Raw genomic sequence first — 23,457 nt, forward strand, 5'->3', positions numbered from 1 at the left:
TTTAACAGATATGTAAGACTCTTTCTACTCTCAGGAAATACTAAATTGCTAACTATTTCAAGGAGCTCTCCATTTGGATTGATTTCTAGGCTTGTCCGCTAATGAAATTTCTTATGCACTTATCCTCATTTTTGAAAATAACACCCCTGATATCAAAGTACTGATTTTCTGCCTTAGAAGTGAGTGTGTGAATGTTTCCCTGGCGTTAGCTTCTGAGCATGCACATGACTGGCTTAATTAGAGGAGAAGAATTGCCATAATTCTGCCATCCACTGATAGTAACGCAGCAGTGGGAGCCTGAGAGACCCTTGATTATTCTCATGCTCACGACTTCTTGAATAAAGTGGATGACTAAGTGGACTTACCGTAGTAAGAGAGATCATTAGCAGTGGAAGACACATTTGAACTTGCTGAAAGAGCTGCCTTTGTGTCTAGGAAGGCCGACACTTGGTAATTATTAGACCAGGTCTTCGTTTCATCCTAGCGGTCTTTCCTTTTCACGCTTGCAAAGTCTGAATAGCTTTCTATTGCCCGTTAATCCCCACAGGAATGTGGCTTCGGCTATGGGGAGGATGCACAGTGTGTGACGTGCCGGCTGCACAGGTTCAAGGAGGACTGGGGCTTCCAGAAATGCAAGCCCTGTCTGGACTGCGCAGTGGTGAACCGCTTTCAGAAGGCAAATTGTTCAGCCACCAGTGATGCCATCTGCGGGGACTGCTTGCCAGGGTGAGTTGGCCGGTTTCTTTCACTTGTAATTATTTAATTAAGTAACTTTTAAAAAGGCAATTCCCTTGTTCCATTCTGAACTGGAATGCATGCTGGTGTTAACCTGAAGATGCTGGTGGAGTATTTGTGACTTCTTTCAGTATTAACCACTGGATTATCTGTGGTACCGTGTGCCGTGCATGCAGCAGACACTGGCTATAAAGAAAATGAATAGGCATGCTAACAAAGGATTTCTGTTATGAAAATCTAAGGAGTTCCTACAAATCAGTAAAAAAGAAAACTTGGACAAATGGACACAAAAATGAACAAGCAACCCACAAAAGAGGCGACCCATGCGACTGGCAATCCTCTGACAATGTTCACCCTCATTAGCATCAGAGGAGGGCAGGTTACACCATTCAGCCATTCAGCAGAGACGTGCCCAACCACCTTAGGCATTGCTTTACATACTTGGGCTATGTCAGAAAATAAAGTGGCAAAGATCCCTGCCCATGGGGAGCTTATTTCTTATAGGTTTTTTTTGTTTGTTTGTTTGTTTTGTTTTGTTTTGTTTTGAGATGGAGTTTTGTTCTTGTCACCCAGGCTGGAGTGCAATGGCGCAATTTCAGCTCAGTGCAACTTGTGCCTCCCAGGTTCAAGTGATTCTTCTGCCTCAGCCTCCCGAGTAACTGGGATTACAGGCATGCGCCACCACGCCTGGCTAATTTTTTGTATTTTTAGTACAGACGGTGTTTCTCCATGTTGGTTAGTCTCAAACTCCTGACCTCAGGTGATCTGCCTGCCTCAGCCTCCCAAAGTGCTGGGATTACAGGTGTGAGCCACCATGCCCGGCTTCTTATAGGGTTTTAAAAAATATTTAAATAGTAAATAATAAAGAAGCAAATTATGCAGAAAGATAGAAGATGATAACTGCTATGGAAGAAACCCTAAGGCAGACAAGGGTGATTGGGCATGGCCACAGTGAGGGGCAGGACAGTGACAGCGTAAATTGGGTTGTCAGGATAGGCTTTATTGCAAAGGTGAGATCTGAGCAAAGGCTTGAAGGAGACGAGGCACTGAGCCAAGCAGAGAGGTGGGGAAGAGCACCGCAGACAGAAGGAACCTCCAGCAAGAGGTTCTCAGGTGGGCATCTACCTGGTGTGGGTAAAAAACTGCCAGGAGGCCAAGGGAGTGGCAGAGAGAGGGAGGTGTGCAGTACACCGAGTTACAGAGAGCCAGGGAAGGGGTGGGCAGGTGCGAACGCAGAAGCCTTAAATAGACTTGTCAATAAGGCAGCCAGGTCCAGGGAAAGGAGAGGGACCACACCTGGGCCAGGGGGAGCACCAAGGAGGAGGAAGTTAAATTCCTGACTGCTTCTAAGTAACTGTGGGATGGATTAACACAGACAGCTGGAGGAGAGAGTCTGGATGAAGAGCCGGACTCAGGGTGACAAGGGGGGTGATCTATAAGGCAGGGAGAAGCCATTGCTACACCAAGTATGCAGAGAATGGGATGAAGCAGAATATCCTTAGAGCTTAATGGAGACAGAGTGGAGCCAAGAGTTACTGACCAAAGACAGAAGAGAGGGGAAGCAGAAACCCTGGAGCATCAGAAACCAGTCTGTATTGCAAAAGTAAGAAACAACCAGAAACTGCATTGCAGGGGCAGCAAACATTTATTACTTGCAATGTACCAGGCACCTGGCCAAGTACTTCTCATGAATTATTTTCTATACTTTTCACAATGTTTTAAGAAGGAAGAAACTGAGACTTATTCAGGATTAAGTTTATTCAGGCAAGATCACCTAACCTGTGTGTGGTGAGTCTGGGAGTCACATCATGGGAGTCTAACATCAGAATTCATGCCCCGAGGCACTACAGACAAAAGACTCTAACTGGATCGACCACAAGATCAGAGTGGTTTTGACCAGATGTCCCGGGGGTGGGGTCTTGTTGAGGCCAGAGAGGAGATAAAGCTCTGGGCCTGAAGGGTGGAAACAGAGTAGAAAATAGACTAGTGGGTCCCACGTGGTCATATACAGAGACCCAGCACCTAGGGAGCTGTAAGATGTAGTGGGCTAACACCAAAAGTACAAGCAGCAAAAGAAAAAATAGCTCTGTTGGACTTTATCAAAATTTTAAACTTTGTACTTCAAAGGAAATCCTTTGAAGTACAAAACACAACCACACAACCCACAAAATAGGAGAAAATACTGGCAAATCATATGTCTGGTAAGGAACTATCTTAAGTAGACTATGTCCTCACATATTCTTACAACTCAATAATAAAAAGACAAATAATTCAATTAAAATAACAATGAAGGATTTGAATAGACATTTCTCCAAAGAAATATACAAATGTCCAATAAGCACATGAAAAGTTGCGCAACATCATTAACAATCAGGGAAATGCAAATCAAACCCACATTCTTCAACCCCACTAAGATAGCTATAGCCAACAAAAACCAGACGGTAACGGTGATGACATGGAGAGATTGGAATGTTGGTGATGACGTGGAGAGATTGAAACCCTCATACACTGTTGGTGGGAACGGCAAAGGGTACAGCCAGGTTGGAAAACAGTTTAGAGTTCCTTCAGAAAGTTAGACATAGAGTTACCACGTGACCTGACGGTTTGACTCTTAGGTATATAACAAGAAAACTGAAAACACATCCACACAAAAACTTGTACACTAGTGTTCGTAGCAGCAGTTTACATAATAGCCAAAAAACTGAAACAACCAAGCTCTGGTTTGAATGTGTCCCCTCCAAAATTCAGGTGTTGCCAGTGCGATTGTATTAAGAGGTGGGGCCTTTACGAGGTAATTAGGTCATGATGGGCCCTCCCCTCACAAATATGCCCTGATAAAGGGGCTTGGCAGAGGGAATTTGTTCCTTTTTTATTTGCCTTCCACCTTCTGCCACGTAAGGACACAGCATTTCTTCCCTCTGAAGAGTGCAGCAGAAAGGCCCTCACCAGACGCCAGATACTGGCATCTTGATCTTGGACTTCCCAGCCTTCAGAACTATGAGAAATAAATTTCTGTTATTTATAAATTACCCAGTCTGTGATATTCTATTACAGCAGCACAAAACTGACTAAGACAAACCCAAGTGTCTATCAACTGATAAATGGAAAAACCAAATGGGATATATTCAAACAATGAAATATTATTCTTCAGTAAAAAGGAAGGAAATGCTGACATATGCTATGAGATGGATGAGCCTAGAAAACATTATGCTAAGTGAAATAAGCCAGTCACCAATGATGGCATATTACATGATTCTATTGAAATGTCCAGAATGGGCAAATCTACAGGGACAGAAAGGAAATTAGTGTTGCCTAAAGGCTGGGGTTGGGGAGAGTTGGGAATGGGAGGTGACTGATAAGGTTATGAGGCTTCTTTGGGGGATGATGAAAATGTCCTAAAATTGATTGCGGTGATGGTTGTACAACTCTGTGAATGTATGGAAAACCATCCAATTGTACACCTTAAATGGGTGAATTGTGTGGTATATAAAGTATAAGTCAATAAATCTGTGCCTTAAAAAAAAAGGAATGGTCTGTAATCTCAGACCTGTGATGATATCTATGGATAGCATTACTCAGAGTTTTGATCTTGTGCAAATCTAATTGAGGACATGAACTGAACATCTCACACACCTCTGTTGTTCGTGTTCTCCAGTTCCCTGATAAAAGCCTGTCTGTGCGTGTCTACTCTCTACATCTGGAGGTAGAGAAATGAGGAGGTCTTCAGGGGATGTACAGGCTGAGATAGGCAGTGCCCAGGGAGGGTGGGGAAAGGCCTGACCTAGGACTGGGGTTTTATAGAGCCCATGCAGGGCTATGCTGCCGGAGTAGGGGAGCAGGTCTGCCCGGGACTCCACCATGCCTGGTTCCTCCTGCTTCCCCGTGGTCCTTGTCATTTGAGCCCACTGCTCTAGTTTCTACAGTGTTTGTTTATTCTTTAAGTAAATTCTTGGCTATAGGAAAGTTATAAGTGAATAGACAGTTGAGTGATGTTTCACAATTTATTTATATGATTACTTTAAAATCCCATTTTTTTCTAAGTCAGCATTAGTATATGAGGCAGGCGTAATTACATAGTGACTTTTACCCAGGTCTTTTCAAAGTGTTTTCAAAGTACTCTTCCAGTTTAACTGTACTTCTGTGAAGAAACCGAATAGTTGAAACCCATTTTATAAACAGAAAAACTGAGGCAGAAAGACGTGAGCAAAATGCATATTGCTCCCCAAAAAGTGATGCAGAAGTCAGGCAAAAGGCAGGCATTGCTCTTTTTGGTGCCACTCTGCCTCCTGCGGCCTCGTTCTCTAGCAAGAACCTGCTGCTGTCCATAGGCCCGGGTCCCCCAGGACACCAGCTGCTTCCCTCTCAGTAGCAGGTAGGGTGTGGAAATCATCTGTCCTCCGTGCCCACAATTTGAGTCATTCGAGAGAGCCAGTCCCCTTATTCCCACATCTGCTCTGTGACTTTAGACAAGTCATTTAACTTCTCTGAAATGCACTCTTCTCACCTGTAAAATGACCGTGCTGTAAGAATCCACCCTGCAGAATTTTTAGAAGGATTAGAAAAAGAAGGCATGTAAAGTGCCTAGCAGAGTGCCTAAGCCATAGGAAGTGCTAATGGAATATTGGACATTATTGCCAATTGATGATTTTGGGGGCCAGTGAAAACTTGGCATGACTTTTTCAGAGTGTGGCCAACAGGCCTCCAAGCTCCTCTGCTGGCACCCGGTTCCTGATCCCTTCCTGGCTCAGGGGAACTGGAACCCGCCCTGAAGAGTAGGCTGGCCCCTGCCAGCTCTTTGCTTCTTCTGGTGACAATGACAACTAACATTGAGCACTTACTATCATCCGAACCACTCTGTAAAGTAGGGATTCCTACCACCCCCTCTTAACAAAGAGGGAAACTGGTTCTCAGAGTGGATAAATGACTTCCCAGAATCACCCAGCTTGTAAATGAAAGGACTGGAATTCACCTTGCAGCTCCTCTGCCCCATGCTTAGGTGAATGTCTGATATCACTGGGAGGTCACCGCTGGGGCTTCCGTGATTGATTGATGGGAATCACAGGGACTGCCTCCGCCCGTGTGTGCTGTGTGCCCACTTCACCCTCACCCTACCCTCAGCAGACCCCTTGCTCCTGGAAGCTGCCTGAGTTGCCTGGGTTTTCGCATCCCTTTGTCTCAGCTCTCTGGTCTGTGCTCAGGGTGTTCCCTAGTAACCATGACACTGTTTAGGAGACCTAGACTCTTACTCTAATGATTAATCTTGTCATTAGCATTTGTTCACCTTCAAATAAGGGGCCATTGCTGTGGATTGCTGAGGAACACAAACAGCAGGCTGACTAACCACCAAGGTGCTAGCAAGAGCCCAGGACAGAGCAACGCTGTCATCCAGTGTCTCACAGACACTTCGGAAAATCCCGTCCTGACTTGACTGTGACTCACAGGGCATAGTAACTGCCCTCAACCTTGTGTTAAGTGGGGTCATTGTAAAACCAGAGCTGTTCTATGGCATGCCATCTCCTTGCAGAAATGCACTCACTGATTGAAGAATTAGCGGTCTACAGCCAGATTTTTTTAAAATAGCAGTTTTCAAACACTGTGTTCATTAGGCTAACCAGTGCTGTTTGGATTCAGTTCAGTTTAAAATTCCTCTTCATTGGGAGGCTGAGGCAGGTGGATCGCTTGAGCTCAAGAGTGTGACATCAGCCTGGGCAACATGGCGAAATCCCATCTCTAAAAAAAAAAAAAAATACAAAAATTAGCTGGGCATGGTGATACACACCTGTAGTCCCAGATACTTGGGAGGCTAAGATGGGAGGATGGCTTGAGCCCAGGAGGCAGAGGCTGAGGCAGAGCCAAGATCGCACCACTGCACTCCAGCCTGGGTGACAGGGCGAGACTGTCTCAAAACAAACAAAAAAGAATGAAGAAGCAAGCAGACCAGATACTGTTGATAGCTGCTCTCAGAGCTAGGTCTGAGCATCACCTCTTCATGCGTAGTAGTCACACGGGAGCCCCACTCACCCTCCTTTCTAAATAGCATTTCTTATTATTTCTAGTTAGTATTTAATGGTCATTCAGGCCTGGCGTGGTGGTCACACCTGTAATCCCAGCACTTTGGGAGGCCGAGGATGGTAGATCACGCGGTCGGGAGTTCGAGACCTGTCTGGCCAACATAGTGAAACCCCGTCTCTACTAAAAATGCAAAAAACAAAATTAGCCGGGCATGGTAACGGGTGCCTGTAATCCCAGCTACTTGGGAGGCTGAGGGAGGAGAATCGCTTGAACCTGGGAGGCAGAGGTTGCAGTGAGCTGAGATCATGCCACCACTGCACTCCAGCCTGGGCAACAGAGTGAGACTCCATCTCAAGAAATAAATAAACATTATTTAATTAATTAATTAAAAAATAAAAATGGTCATTCAAAACATGACAACCTTCTAGCCTCATTTGTCTCATGGTCCTCAAACTTTTAAAAAAATTTTTGGCAAATATATTCTCTTGGATTGTCAGGGAAAGCTCAGACCTCTAAACTGTTTTGTCACAATTAGAATTCTTTATTTTTAAAATGTTAAGTAGTGTCTGCTTGATCATCAATACCTCCCATTTTCCTAACTTTTTAAGTGTTAAAAGATGGATTTCTGTATCCCCAATATTTATTCTTGAGAATGTTGGATATTACATTTTTAAACTTTTTTTGCTTTTTACATGAAATGAGTTTTTATATATAAAACACTATTTTGTGCTTTCTTGATATTTAATTCAATGAACTTCTATTGAGCAAGTTTTCGGGGTGAAAAGATAAAAAGTATTAGTCTGGATGTGTTACAATGTTTAGCAAGACTTCTTAAAGAAGAAAGCTCCTTTATATTGTCTTGTGATTTTTAAAAAAATTGTATATGCATTTTTTTATTGTGGTAAAAAACACATAACATAAAATTTACCATCTTAACCATTTTTAGGTGCGCAGTTCAGGAGAGTTAACTATATTCACATTGTTGTGAAACAGATCTCCAGAACTTTTTCATCTGCTCAAGCTGAAACTCTATACCCGTTAAACAACTCCCCTTTGCTTCTTCCCCCAGCCCCTGGAAACCACCTTTCTTTCTGTTTCTGTGAATTTGACTACTCTTAAGTACCTCATATAATTGGAGTCATTCAGTATCTGTCTTTTTATGACAGGCTTGTGTCACTTAGCATCATGTCCTCAAGGTTTATCCATGTTGTAGCATGTGACAGGAACCCCTCCTACTTGTTAAGACTAATAATATTTCATTCTGTGAAATACTTTGTTTATCCATATTCATCAGTGGACATTTGGGTTTCTTCTGCCTTTTGGCTACTGTGAATAGTGCTGCAGTGAATACAAGCATGCAAGTATCTCTTCAAGACCCTGATTTGAGTTCTTTTAGATATAGACATAGTAGTGGAATTGCTGGATTATATGGTAGTTCTGTTTTTAATATTTTGAGGAACCTACGTGCTGTTTTCCATAGCGGCTGCACCATTTTATTGTCCCGTCAGCAGTATACAAGGGTTCCAGTTTCTTCACATCCTTGCCAACACTTGTTATTATCTGTTTGTTTGTTGTTATTGTTTTGATAGTAGCCATCCTTATGGGTGTGAGGTGATATCTCATGTGGTTTTGACTTTTCAGTTCAGGGATGATTAGTGATGTTGAACATGTTTTTATATACCTGTCAGCCATGTGAGATATTTCTCCAAAGACATTTCTCTGGAGAAATGTCTATTCAAGTCCCTTGCCCATTTTTAAATTAGGTTGATTTTTTAATTGATGAGTTTATAGGAATTCTTTATATATTATAAATATTAACCCTTTATCAGACATATGATTTGCAGATATTTTCTTCCATTCCATAGGAATGTTTATGTCCTCTGATTTTAAGTTTAATATAGTCCCATTTGTCAATTTTTTCTCTTGTTTCCTATGGTTTTGGTGTCATATTTAAGAAATCATTGCCATATCTAATGTCATGAAGCTTTTCCTCTATATTTTCTTCTAGGAGTTTTATAGTTTTAGGTCTTTAATCTGTTGCATGTGGATGTCCAGTTTCTCCAACATTCCTTAAAGAGACTGTTCTTTCCTCACTGAGTGGTCTTGGCACCTTGTTGAAAGTCATTGACCATATACACGACGGTTTACTTCTGGGCTCTCTTGTCTATTCCACTGGTCTAGTTGTCTGTCTTTATGCCAGTACTACATATTTTGATTATTGTTGCATTGTATTAAGTTTTGAAATCAGGAAGTATGAGTCCTCGAACTTTGTTTTTTTTTTTTAATTTTTACTTCATAAATGCCAAAAGGAGTAATTTTATTAATATCTAATGGGAAGTCACTGTATTATATATCCTTTGGAAAGATTGTCATAATCAAGTGAAAATAGAATGTTGAGCAATTTCTGAATGTATCTGGGCATTTGAGATAACTTACCTAGTTTCAAATGCAAATTTTGCTTCTACCATAAATTATACAGATTTGCTACTACATTATGCAGTTTCACAAAATAATTGCATCTACCTGTCCTTTGTAGACTTGTTCTCTATATTACTATTTTTGTCATAGAAAATTTATGTTATATATATGAAAAAAAGAAAATCACTTGAATTCCCACAATCTAGAAATAGTCGCTGTTCATATACAGTATACTCCCAAAATTTTTTCATTGCAAATATATACACATAACTTTTTTTTTTTTTTTTGAGATGGAGTTTCACTCTTGTTGCCCAGGCTGGAGTGCAATGGCGTGATCTTGGCTCACTGCAACCTCTGCCTCCCAGGTTCATGTGATTCTCCTGCCTCAGCCTCCTGAATAGCTGGGATTATAGGCACCCACCACCATGCCCAGCTAATTTTTTGTATTTTTAGTAGAGACGGGGTTTCACCATTTTGGCCAGGCTGGTCTTGAACTCCCGACCTCAGGTGATCCACCTGCCTCAGCCTCCCAAAGTGCTGGGATTACAGGCGTGAGTCACTGCACCTGGCCACACACAACTATTTTTATATGTATTGGTATAGAATCTGAGAAAATTGATAATAAAAGTGTGTGCCTGCACAAAATGGAATTATATGCATTCCTTTGTTTTCACTTAATGATATTTCATGACTTTTTAAAAATGCGTATGGTAGGTCTTCATCATCATTTTTAAAGGACACCTGGCGTTCCATTGCCTTGGGTCTACCCTGACTGGTTATTGGTGGACATTGGGATTGTGCCTAATTAGCTTTTTTCCTTTCATAAACAATGCTGTGATTGTATTCTTTTTGTTTTTTTTTTTTTGAGACAGAGTCTTGCTCTTTTGCCCAGGCTGGAGTGCAATGGTGCTATCTCAGCTCACTACAAGCTCCACCTCCCAGGTTCACGCCATTCTCCTGCCTCAGCCTCCCTAGTAGCTGGGACTACAGGCGCCCGCCACCACGCCCAGCTATTTTTTTGTATTTTTAGTAGAGATGGGGTTTCACCATGTTAGCCAGGATGGTCTCGATCTCCTGACCTCGTGATCCACCTGCCTCAGCCTCTCAAAGTGCTGGGATTACAGGCGTGAGCCACCGCGCCCGGCCTGTATTCTTACACATACATCTTTACCCAGTTGATTATTTCTTTAGGATGAGTTTCTAAATATGAAATTACTAGATAAGAAGTGTAAACTATTTTATTGAGTTCTAGTGACAGATTGCTAAATTGCCCTCCTAAAAGTGGCAGTTTATGTTCCCACAGGCAATATATACATATACCTATTGGCCTACACTCACACCAGCACTTTACTAATTTTCTAAGTAAAAATGATATACTTTCATTTTAATTTGAATGTACTTGATTAATAATGAAGTTAAACATTTTCATCTTAAATTTTTTAAAAAAATTTAATTGTGTCGTGCTTTTCAGTTTAATTATGAAATTTTAAAATTATGAAACATTCTTCTTTTGGGAATGAAAGTTGTTTGCTTATTTTTCAATTATAGTGTTCATTTCCATGATCAAGATTTTTAAGTTTTACCTTATAGACTGAAGGTATAGATAGTACCATAATTAGGACAATTTTTCAATCTTTGTTTGCCCATTACCTATTATTGATGATGCTATATTTATTTATTTTTGCCCTTCAGATGTCTTTAAAATCTCTCTCTGTGTGTGTGTGTGTGTGTGTGTGTGTGTGTGTGTGTGTGTGGTTGCTGTTCATCTCTTCCACTCTGACTCCTGGTTTCTTGTTATGCCTAGAAAGACATTCCTGTATCAAGATTGTATGAGTATTTCCCTACATTTTTCCGTTGCTTTTATGGTTGCTTGGTTTTTTGGTGTCTGAATTCCAAATGCTAAAACCTAGTTCTTTATTCATTTATAAGGTATTTTGTCGTTTAAGTTTCAATAGAAATGCCGAAGACCACTGACTTTATATTCCCCCACCTGCACCCCCACTCCAATATAGAAGAAGTGCACTGAGAAGCATCTGCAAAGTTACGTTTAGGGGAATTGATATTTCTTAAGTGTCCACTGCTTCCTCTTCAAAAATGTGTCTACCTAAGATACTATTATTTAAGCCTCTGTGTACTTTTAACCGTAGAACTGGTAATGGAGACTGCTGGTAATTTATGACCACAACTGTAAGCTTAGATGAAAGAGTTAACAAGGAGTATTTTCCTTCCTCTTCTAGATTTTATAGGAAGACGAAACTTGTCGGCTTTCAAGACATGGAGTGTGTGCCTTGTGGAGACCCTCCTCCTCCTTACGAACCGCACTGTGAGTGAACCCAACACAGGCAGGGCCAAGGGGATACCTGGCCTTTTGAAAAAGTTTAAATTTGTAAACGTTTCTTCTCTGGCAAATGGAGCCAAATCTGTCTCTCCTGTGGGGTGTACAGTGTGTCCTCTTTTATCAGGCTTCTGGCAGGACAGAAAGTCCCTTTGTTGTGTGCCTCAGTCAGCAAACCGGGCCCAGGGATTTGAATCTCAGAGTGGAGTGCAGACATTTTGCCGCTGCTCAGCTCCTTCTGAAGCCTTCCCTGGCTCCCTGGGTCTGTAATTCAGGCGACTTTGAATAACCAGGCGGCTCACATCCTCACTCTTAGGTCTTCGTGCCCTGGCCCCATGAATTCCTGGATTTTCCTTTCCTAGTCCCCAGACAGGATCATATGGTGGCATCTCTGCCTTCCCAGAGAAGTTCCTCTCTGTGAGTCACCTGCGCTCACTGTGTGTCACTAAATGGAAATTAGTTCACTTCATCCATTCCTTCTTTTCTCTCATTTAACAAATAAATGAGAAAAGAGAACTCCATTGCATGCTGGGGATACAACTGTATATGAGAAAATTGTGCCTTTTCCTCTTTATGTTAACATTATTTACTCCTTTTGACTATGTATTTTGTGTAGCTATAAAAGGTATTTGTTTCAAGTTATCAACCAGCATCAATTTTGAATAGGAAGAAGAGTGGCCTCTCACTCTTTTTAATCCTAAATACAAACCTGGTCAATAGAAACCCACAGGAAGGGAACCAGTGAGTGGCCTCTATGTGGCAGAGCACGCTTGTCTGTGCCACAGCAGGGCTCAGGAGAGCCGCACTTCACGGCTCAGGGGAGAGCGAAGGGCAGGAGGGAGGATGGAGGAGGCTGCTTTATCCCACACACAGGTTGCTCATGCCTTTCTGGGGAGCATTGTTTTGATGTCATTTTTAATGCATAGGCTCTGTCCTCTTGCTTTTTGCTATGGTAAAAGTCCCCTCTGAACTAATTGAAAGTTAGTGCGTCATTTGATAAGGTCACATAGTACTTCTCTTTCCAAGAGTGTCATGGAATTTTGCAGTCCATATTAGTGTGTCCTTTACCAAAATGCATTATTTTCTATTCTTCATTTGAAGTGACAGAAAAGCAAAAGAAGTTGGAAGATTTTCTTTTATAGAAAACATATATCGATCCTCATTTTTATAATAGGTAAACATTCACCAAATAATTCATTGCAAATAACAAATGCAATATTGAATGCCTGTTATCAGTCACAATGCATACGCTTTACTTATTTTGTTTTACTTTTCTCAATAATCCTATCATCAGTCCAAATTTGTCAATGAGAACACTAGTCCAGAGAGGTGAATCCTGTTCTGTTGTTGGCTGCTAAGTCCCAGAGACAATATTCAAATTCCAGTCCAATTCTTTCTACTACAACCTACTGTCTCCCTAAGCTCCCTAAGGAAAACTAGGCTATCTCATCTTTCCTATACATTGACTCTTTCTTGTGTTGTTTGCTTTAATATTAATCACTTAAAGAAAACGCTAAAAATCTAACATGTCAGAGACACTGGAAGAGTGTCTTTATGCCACGACACAACCCATCAAAGGACAAGCCCTCTTGCCAGTTTAACATGCAGTGACCTGGGCCTGCCTGTGGGCCAGCCCAGCCACCATTCTGTCAGGAAGGTGAGTTAAAATCATGCACTGCAGCCCAGACTGCTGCACAGAGATTCCGTGAAGTCAGTATTGCCACTTTAGAGTCAGAAAGTCTTAGGGGTTTTTTCCCATTAATTTATTGGATTTATATTTAATACAATCAAGTCAAAACTCTGAGGCTTTGGGATTTCCTGCCTTCTGGGTTCTGACTAAGCTCAGATATCACAAATTTGCCTTTGAAGGTAGATCTCACGTGTAACTTTTAGTGTCTTGTGAAGTCCTTAGTAATTTAGTGTTGGGTGAAGTCCTTAGTATTTTAAAAAGAAAATTAACCAGTATATATATATACATATATATGTGTGTGTGTATGTTTCTTCATATATGAAACTTTTTAGAAAGCAAGGAAGAATAAGCTATTTGTCAAAGTAAAACTTGCAGTGTGCACAGCTGATAGCCTTTCAAATCACAAAGCAAGACAGGCTGGTAGTCTTCAGTGAGCATGAGTCCTTATCTCTGTAAAAGAAAGTTTGCTGCCTTTGGCACAGTTCTTGGCAGTAATTCCAGAATACAACTAATCTCCTCAAAAGAGATTTTGGAGTCTTTTGGGAAAATTTTGTAAGGCGCCTTATGTTTTCATTTCTTCCACTTTGGGCTTTTTTTTTTTTTTTTTTTTTCAGCTCATCCATAAAGAGCTACTGCTTCAGTGATTTTTTTTCTCCCCCTTGAGGAGTTCCTGTGCTGCTTAGATTCTCAGCTAGAAGAAAGTGACACCTCTCAAGCTAACTTAAGGAGTGGGGTTTGTTTCAAGGACATGCCTGGTAGTGGGAGAGGCAAGAACTCTCTGGAACCAGGAGTAGCCCTCCCTGGGGGTCCCAGGTGGCTCGGAGTCTGGTGGCACACCACGCCTCTGCAGAAGGAGACCCTGTATGCTGCATGCTCTACAGCAGCTCTCTGGGTCTGCGGGGCTGTCTGTCCTAACCTAACGGGTCTCTTTGCTCTGGATTTCCCATTTCTGTCAGCTGCTCCAGGGACCACCCCAGTACCACGCCTATCTGTGGCTGGTGACCTGAGCCAGCACTCCCCTCCCCGAGGGCTAGGTCTTCCCTTGTGAAATGGAGTGGTACCTGCCTGCTAAGGAACAGACCCACCTGCCTGCTGTGGTTGTGTTGCCAGAAGTGTTGGATTCACATCTTGGCTGCGCTTTGTACTGATGGTGTAACCTTGGGCAAATAGTCTCCCCTCTTTGAACCTCTGTTTACTCTGGAAAATGCCCAAGTCTGCAGATTTTGGATAGAACTAAATGAACTAGTAGTCCAGCAACATGATACCTGCCCTGGGGCAAGCTCAGTAATGACTGTCTACCTGCTGGCCTGCCTTCTTTCAAACCATGACCCCGCCTGTCCTCGGCCATACCCTGACCCAGATGTGTTCTTTGGAGGGTCTGCTGCTTTGGAGTTGTCCTGGACGGGGAGGATCTCATGGTGCATCTGGCTCTGATGTTTGTCTTCTGGGGCTTCACCTCCCCTGGTGGGTGAGCACTGAAGGGTACCGGAAAGTGGGTTCCATGGAGTTTTGTGCCTGAGCAGCTCAGATGGGGGCCAGGTGCTGTGGCTCACGCCTGTAATCTTACTACTTTGGGAGGCTGAGGTGGGAGGATCACTTGAGCCCAGGAGTTCAAGACCAGCCTGGGCAACATAGTGAGACACCATATTCACAAAAAATAAAAAATTAGCTAGGGATGGTGGTGTGTGCCTTTGGTTCTAGCTACTTGGGAGGCTGGGGTGGGAAGATTGCTTGAGCCCAGGAGGTTGAGGCAGCAGTGAGCTGGGATTGTGCCACTGCACTCCAGCCTGAACAACAGAGTAAGACCCTGTCTTAAAAAAAAAAAAAGAAAAGGTAAAAAAAGAAGAAACTCAGATGGCTAGACTGGGAAGCTGAAGGCTGAAGAGACCCGAATTAGGCCAGTCTCTCCCCTCTCTATCTGGATCTGAGGCCTCTGGCCCTACCCCCACCAGATGAGCTCTACGCCCCGCCTCCCCAATAACAATGGATTTGTGATGATAATCCTCCCATAGCCCCTCTCTCTGGGCACTAATAGCATTAATGTGTGATACTGACTGGCTGGGCATGGAGCTCAGGGTTGATGAGTGACACTCCTGTAAACTGCAGATAAATAAAAGACGCCCATTACATAGAAATGCCTGCTGCAGGCATTGTTCCCCCAAGTAACTTCAGTTCCTAATCACCTGTGCCCACTTAGAGCTTCAAGGAGAAATAGAGAAAAATACACAAGAAAGTTTAGAACCGTATCCTGCCTTCAGTCTGATAAGAAATGCAGATTTAGTATGATTTCTTTTAGCAATGTTTACTTAATTTGGAACAAATACTGTGGTTGGAACAAATGGTTTTGAAAAAATTCAAAGGGGTTTTCACCAGAGTAAAACTTTATTTAAGTATGTTTAACCTAGATGTTTGCTTTGTTCTCGGGGGCTTTGTAAGACAAGCCACGTGATTCTGGAGAGATAAGGGATCAGATAAATCACTGTGTGGGAGAAAGGAAAGCCTGAGCTGGGCTGACCTGCAACTCTTAGGAATTATATGTGGCTTCATAGTCTTAGAAGACAGCAAGCAGTTGTTTGCACCAATAAGTAATAAATCACATTATTAAAAGTTTATTATTTTCCAAAGGAAGTTTAAAATATATTGTAAATAACAAATAAAGGCAATTTCAAAATAAACTTTGAGACGTATTTGCTCATTAAAGATAATTTTTAACATTTAGTAGAAAAAAGTGAGTGGTGGAAGGGAACCCCAGTAGTCCCCTAAACAGAGCATTTGCAGCATTGATCATTACAAAAACAAAGCATTCTAAGGGTTTTCTTTTCAGTCTTTTTTCTATCTATGCCACTGATTTTGAAAAGATGAGCATAATTACACTGTACATACTATTTTGGATTCTTTTGCCACTTCGGATATACTTTTTTCATATAATGACTTGTCTGGGTAAAGTGTCACACAGGTATGTGGCCTACAGTTGGACTTCTGAGGCTGTTCCTATTCCACGTGACACTGCTGTCCCCTTCTGTGCGAGCTGTCATGCCTTATTCATGCACTAACGATGGATGTCCATGAGTGTATTTCTGTGTCCAGAGGTACTCATATTTTTGTCTCTTGACATTCAGTGTTAAATTATTTTAAAGTAAGAGTGCCTGGTAAGTAAGAGTACCTCTTTTAAACCAAACAAAAACAAATTTAAAAGGAAATAAATTGGGAGCATTTTGAAATCAATACAGGTTTCCTTTAAAGGAGAAGGGAGAGGAGGGAGTCTGGGAGGGAGGGGGAGAAACAGCAAGTTCTTCGTGTTGAATTCCAAGTTGACTTCAGCTCTTTCCTGGGTATTTCAGCCAACCAAACCATGGAGTTAAGAAGCCAGCTCTTGGTATCCTCTTCTTCCTGGGCACTGAAACATTTACTGAATCTGATCAGAGTAAATGACTGCATAATGAGACGCAGATGAGATATAGATAATCCAAAAGCATTTTCCATTTGCTGGGAACGTTATGTGATTTTTACTCTGTTTGTGGATGGTTTTTTGTTTCTGCAGTGGAGTTGTTTCTGATGAGTTTGCTAATACTTAACAGCCCCCTTTTCCAAGAGGACTTCCTGGGGCCTCTGCATGATGAGCCCACAAAGCCAGTGCGTAGAGGACTAATTAAGGGCTCCATTTACTGAGGGTTTTCAAGTCGGCTGTGGTCCTCAGACCAAGACTCCTAAGTGTCCAGCCAGGGGATCACTGGCACAGCTGCTCTTAAGGGGCCTTACTTTGGGTATTGTTTCAGGAACACATAACTGCTACTATGCATTTTAAATGAGTATCTGAGGCAGCAGAGAAGGGGCGGCTTCTTATAGGCACGTCTTAAATATTTAGCTCTTTACTGCCAAACAGAACTTTCAGGGCAGGGAATAGGAAGACAATGAGATCAAAGGAAAGCCCATGGTTTGTGGAAGACAGATTACCCAGCCAGGCCTCCCTGGGAGGTTCAAAGCAGGGATTCCCTCCATTGTTCACTCATTTATGGTTGGTTTAAGTTACTGTTGCTCCTTCTCCCCTTCCTTCCATTGTCTAGAGTTCCTTGGTTTTCTTTACTGTATCTCTTTCTTTTTGTCAATAACATGTGATTTCATTATTTTACTGGAAAATAATCTAAAATAGTAGTAGTCAAAGGTTGCTTATGTGGAAACCAAATAAACACAGCTGAAAACTTAAACCAGGTCTCCCCACAAAGTCCCAGCTCTATATCTCTATCAAGAGGACACCTTTAAATCTCTCCCTTGGAACTCATTTATTTTTTGTTGCAAGCATTACTGTACCAAGCCAAACCAGCCATGGTGGAGAGGATTAGAAGAGAGAGGAGAAGCTAATCGAGGCAGAGATGGAGGCAGCCAGAAGTGAAAGCGCAGCCTGCAGGGAGGAGTCAGAAACTCACAAAAAGCAGCATGAAGAACCCCAAACACATTGTCATTTGATGCCTTTTAGTGTGGAGCAAACAGACCTTTTCATCCTAATGACTGACCCCTGAGGTTTTCTCTCTAATACCCCTTAGTATGATAATTACAGTTCTTATTATTATTCTGGACCCCAAAAAGGGGTGCAGGGATGATCAAATTACACTTGTTGACGTCTTTTTTTTTTTTTTTTTTTTGAGACAGTCTCACTCTGTTAGCCCAGGCTAGAGTGCAGTGGTGCAATCACAACAGATCACTGTAGCCTCAACTTCACAGGCTCAAGTGATCCTCCCACCTCAGCCTCCTGAGTAGCTGGGCCCACAGGTACATGCCAGCATGCCTGGCTAGTTTTTGTGTTTTCGGTAGAGCTGAGGTTGAATTCCTGAGCTCAAGTGATCCACCTGCCTCAGCCTCCCAAAGTTCTGGGATTACAGGCATGAGCCACCACACCTGGCCATGAAGTCTTTTTCAAGAAAGCAGAAAACTGTTGTAAGTCATTTAAAAATGATTTACATCAGAAATGACCCTCTCAAGGTTATTTGCTTATTGAGGTAAACAATTGTTTTCTGAAAATATGTTGAAAATTTGTTACAGCAAACTCCTCATTTTCTGAGGATGCTCAAAACAATAGCTGGGGCTGGGCATGGTGGCTCATGCCTGTAATCCCAGCACTTTGGGTGGCCAAGGTGGGTGGATCACCTGAGGTCAGAAGTTTGAGACCAGCCTGGCCGACATGACGAAACCCTGTCTCTATTAAAAATACAAAAATTAGCTGTGCGTGGTGGCAGTCACCCGTAATTCCAGCTACTCAGGAGGCTAAGGCAGAAGAATCACTTGAACACGGGAGGCGGAGGTTGCAGTGAGTCGAGATCTTACCATTGCACTCCAGCCTGGGTGACAAGAGCGAAACTCCATCTCAAAACATAAGATAAAATAAAATAAAAAATAAAACAAAACAAGAAACAATAGCTGAGCAGTTTAAATGTCTTGGCCTGTTTAGAGAAAAAATACACCATAAATGTAATTGGTTTATATAATTATTTAGCTATTTCAAACACTTATTCTCCAGATATGTTTCCATAGCCTTAATTTCATTAAAGTTACAGAAATCAGAAAATTCTTTAAAAAGTTTCTTAAACACATGTGCCCTACATTGATTCTTGTCTCCCAAGAAATGCCCTTTTTCTCAAATTGAAAACTTTCAAATTTAGCAGTTTTCTCCCATAAAGTTGCTAAATATTTGTAAGTCATTGACTTTGTCTGTTATCAGTAAAAATGGAAAAGTTGAATGCCTTGACTGAATGAGTTGACAGCACCCCTTGAATTGGGAGCTGCTCTTCAAAGTTGCTGTGTGCCTGAGCCTTTGGTGGGGCCTTCTGAGAACAGTAGCAGTTGATTATTACCCAGTCACCAATAAATCTAATTTCTCTGGCTTTTATCTTCAGTCTCTGTTAGACATTTAAAACCATTGAGCTGGTTTAAATATTTACTCACAATCAACAGGTTGTGATTTGTTAAAGGGCATCACTAAATTAAATGTTTTTCAGATTAAATACAGTTTATTTTTAAAAATATAAAATCCAGCAGGACTGTTTCCCTAAGTTGTGGACTTAGTGAAATAAGGTGGACTTAAGTCCACAACTTAGTCAAACAGTGCGTTGGTGGCCACACACATGGATCAGTGATTTGTGTGTGTCCCCATCAAATGCTTAAAATAAATGTGAGCTTATGGAGGAAAGCAGACTCACATTTGATGCCAAACCTGTAGTGGATATACTCAAAGTTCAGGCTCTATCACTCCTTTTTGTATAGGGAGCATTTACCCTCTTGAGGTGGCATGTGAGGGCCTGCACCGTGTGGGAAAACAGCTCTTGGGTTCATGGTCTAAGGAAGACCAGGAGATGTGGCCTTAACCAATGGATTGGGATCATTTTGTCTTTAAACTTGGGTGTCTAGCCACTTCCTAGGGGGTTTACTTGAGTACCGTCGTTTTTGAGAAGGGAAAAAAGAAGTTCCAGAATAGTGTGAAATAGCAAGTATTTCTTGCATTCCGAAAGGTACCAGGCATTTCATCTGCATTTCTCAGCCTGCCCTTCACATAATGGTCCATGGTGTGTGTTTCCTTAAAGCCCTCATTCCACAGGACATGGTCACGTGGAGGGGAGACGAGTCCCACCCCAGGCCTTCCTGGCAGCACAGACAGGCCAAGCTCAATACTGCCTCTCCAGGTGAACTCCGAGGGACAGGATTAAGAGAGTTTTAAAATAATTTATAAATTAAGAAAAATTCTGAACCTATAAATAAAATGTAATTGAGTCATCTTACTTGAAAAAATGGGTAAAGAATCTCAAAGGTTGAAAAGGGCATTAGAAAGTTAAAAATGGAAGCTTGAAGTCAAATTTCAAACAGGAATTAATTAATTTAGAAGATAATATCCCACTTTGGGTTTTTAAAACATTATTTTTTGAGACAGAGTCTCGCTGTGTCATCCAGGCTGGAGTGCAGTGGCGTGATCTCGGCTCACTACAACCTCTGCCTCCCAGGTTCAAGCGATTTTTCTGCCTCAGCCTCCCAGGTAGCTGGGATTACAGGTGTGTGCCACCATGCCCAGCTAATTTTTGTATTTTTAGTAGAGATGGGGTTTCACCGTGTTGGCCACGCTGGTCTTGAAATCCTGATCTCAAGTGATCTGCCCGCCTTGGCCTCTCAAAGTGCTGGGATTACAGGTGTGAGCCACAGAGCCTGGTCTAAAACATTATTTTAATTGCTTCATTTATTATTTCGATTATCTCAGAGAAAATATTTTAGGTATTCCTGAGAGTTTTATCTATTGTAAGTCATGCAGCAGTTTTCTTAATTAAATATTTAAGAAACATTTTTCTTGATAATTATAATTTTAAAAGGACGTTTTAACTTTCAAAATAATTTTTGAACTTTACTGAAATATAATGTATATACAAGAAGATGCATCATTTTAAATGTAAAATTCAGTGAGTTTTGATGGATGTATAACTTGCGTAATCATTTCCCCCATCATGATACAGAACATTTCTGTCACCCTCCCATAAGGAAAGTGACTATTTTTAAGCATTGGTCTTCTTGGAGTGGCCTCAGAGGGGTCCATTAGGGAGATGTCTAGGGGATATGGTTTAGGCATCTTTTTGCTCTATTGCTGTTGTAAAATGTGTGCATGTGTGTGTTAATGTTTCCTGTCCTTGCTTCATTCTCTGTCAAGAGACCAACGGGTTATGTTATGAAATTTTCTCTTTAAAGGATTTTCTGAAAAATCTTCACTATTGAACTTTCTAAAATGCCATTGAAAATAATTCCTGAAAATATTGCCAGGGGTCGTAGGAGGCATGGTTTTCTTCAAAATGAGAAAAATTGCTTTTTTAAAATTCTTGGTATTGGACTGTTTAACACAGGAAACATGTCAGGGAGTCTGTTTTGGGTGCAGAATGCTAGTCTAGATATTAATGAAGTGCTGCAGAAACACATCTCTCCCACGTTGTGAATGATCTCCTCGTCTTCTCCTTTAGGGACAGCTATCTTGAATGCTAAGATGTCCGTATCACTGATGAGGACACTGGGGCTGCCCTGGTGAAAACCACAGGCCAACGTCCCAGTTCTCAGGGAGTTAAGATTCCGATGCTGCAGGGCAGAGCTATTATTTACAATAAGGTGCTGAGGGAAGGTTTATTAAGGTGACCCTAGGACAGGGCCCTGAAAGAGGGGAGGAGGCAGAGACACCCACAGCAGAGGCCACAGCTGGTGACTGAGTCAATAGGTGCATCAGGTAGGGCTCCTGGGCCGTTATGAAGATACATTTAACTTCCCTCGGACTCCTGTTGGAAATAGAGTTGAGGGGAGCAAGGGAGGAAGCAGGAACTCACTCTCCTAGTTTCAGCAGAGCATTTTTAGCTGGCACAGTAAATGTATGTACTTTGAGAAACAGTGTGGCTTTTCACCCCTTTCTCAAGAGTTGGTTATTAGTTTATTTAATTCAATTTATTTAATTTAAATAACTCATGTATTTACTAGTTATGTGTTAATAATATTATAATATTTGCTATGTTTTGTTTGCCTCTTCAGATAGTCAAGGAAAATTAGAATTTTTTTTTTTCTAAACCCAAGTGAAACACATATTTGAAAGAGGTTAACTTAAGCTTTTATATTCTGCCATAAGCTTTTACATTATCATGAGTGTTTTCTATGATTTTAGGCCCGGGGGACACAGATAAAGGCCTGAAAAATAAAATCAGGGGAAGCTCTCTCTGATTACTAATTTTCTCATAACTATCTCAGTTGATATCCCAAGACTAATGCAAACCCATCTACTTGATGTTTTTCATGGAAGCTCATTTAGGCTTCGCTGTGAAGAAGGCTTGATTTTGAGTCCTAACACTTAATTTTCAGACAAATTATTTAACTTTTCTTCATCCCTGTTTCTTAAAATGAAGATGCTAGTGATTGTAAAAGAGGCAGTAATGCCGGGGCTGAGTCCTGAATCGCCTTCCTGTTCCAAGTCTCAAGAAAAACATTCTCTTTCTAACCTAACCTGGAGTTTTGTGCTTTGCCATAAGTTCTGTCAAATGTAAAATTATAAGTGAATTAATACCGGTATCAATTCTGCTGGCATAGAAGATAGCAGGAAGCACTGTCTAAATCCAGATTTTCTTTTCAGTCTAGACTCAAAGAACCATACCAAACTGTGCACAGATATACATTTTTTTCTTAGTTGGAAGTTAATGGGTGGAAATAATTTGAGTGTCATCATCTGAGAATAATTTCACAGATTACTTCTTCAAATAGTGCAGTGAGGTAAATAAGAGTTATCCACTGATGACAGGGAAGGCAGCCTCACAGGATCAGGGTCTGCAGGCTAACACCTGCCTGTCTCCACGTGGCCTTCTCCAAATGCAAGGGAAAATGGACACTCCCTGCTTTCTTTCACAGGGGCTGGAGGCCGGAGCCCAAAATGGAGCCTGGCACTCAAAGGGTTAAGGAGAGTCCGTGGTGGAACTGGGAGGGCGGAGGCCCAAGTTTCTGGTCTCTGTTGGATTCCCAGATGGCAGCCCCAGTTGAAGCACACTATTTTTGAGCTTGCTCTCCCTCAGCACAGATGTTCAAGGCCATAATAATGTGTTTCTTTTATGGTGTCTTTTCTGTTTCTCGGTGCAGAAGTTTAAAAGCTTCATTGTTTCATCAATCAGATAAACACAGCAAGACGTTATGGGTCCATAGAATGTTAAAAAGAAAAACATCCTTGCCGGTAGGGAAGGTTCCTTTACTCTCTCATGTTTGTGAGAAACACTGGAGGTAATCTGCTGCCATTGTGCAGCTTTTAATTGTTTTCAATGTTAATGATGGTATTTATGGTAATTAACGTACAAAACAGCTGTACTTACAATCCAGCAAGTGCCAAAGAGGATCCCGAAGCAGTGAGTTGCTCCGGCATAATGGGGTGCCTTCAGTCAGCCCTGCAGTTAGGGCCAGGCGCTGAGGCCTGGGGTGCACCTGCCTGTCTTGCCAGCCCCTCCCCATGGTCATTGCTTTTTCCGTCTTCTTTTCTTTTACTCAAAGACAGGCGTGATCATATTTGGCCTAGCCCATCCTGGTGGGCAGCAGGTCTCTAGACCAAGTGATCTGGAAGCAAGATGGAAAGAGCAGAAACCAAGTTTGGTTGAGGAACTGACCAGATCTCAGCTGCGGTGGCCGTCAGCCCCGTAGCAGCTTCCTCCCTGACTTCCTCCCTTCTGCTGATGTCCCTGGGTCCCTGGTTTGCTTCAGGGTCCCTCTTACTGCCTTAGTTTCTCTCCCTCAC

General features: G+C 41.9%; 1 protein-coding gene across 7 annotated transcripts in view; it reads left to right on the forward strand.

Moving 5' to 3' along the window:
* The window catches only part of TNFRSF19 (TNF receptor superfamily member 19), a 105,948-nt gene that overhangs the window by 45,078 nt on the left and 37,413 nt on the right, over window positions 1–23,457 (forward strand). For all 7 annotated transcript variants that reach the window (XR_010109596.1, XR_010109597.1, XR_010109598.1 and 4 more), the window contains 2 exons: window positions 548–726; window positions 11,403–11,488. Coding sequence is in view for 4 of the 7 variants with exons in the window: in XM_003833037.5 (XP_003833085.4) it covers window positions 548–726; window positions 11,403–11,488 (265 nt within the window). In the remaining 3 variants the exon portion in view is untranslated. The remainder of the gene's footprint in view (window positions 1–547; window positions 727–11,402; window positions 11,489–23,457) is intronic.

The sequence above is a fragment of the Pan paniscus genome, chromosome 14 (genome assembly GCF_029289425.2).
Source record: "Pan paniscus chromosome 14, NHGRI_mPanPan1-v2.0_pri, whole genome shotgun sequence".
NCBI lineage: Eukaryota > Metazoa > Chordata > Mammalia > Primates > Hominidae > Pan > Pan paniscus.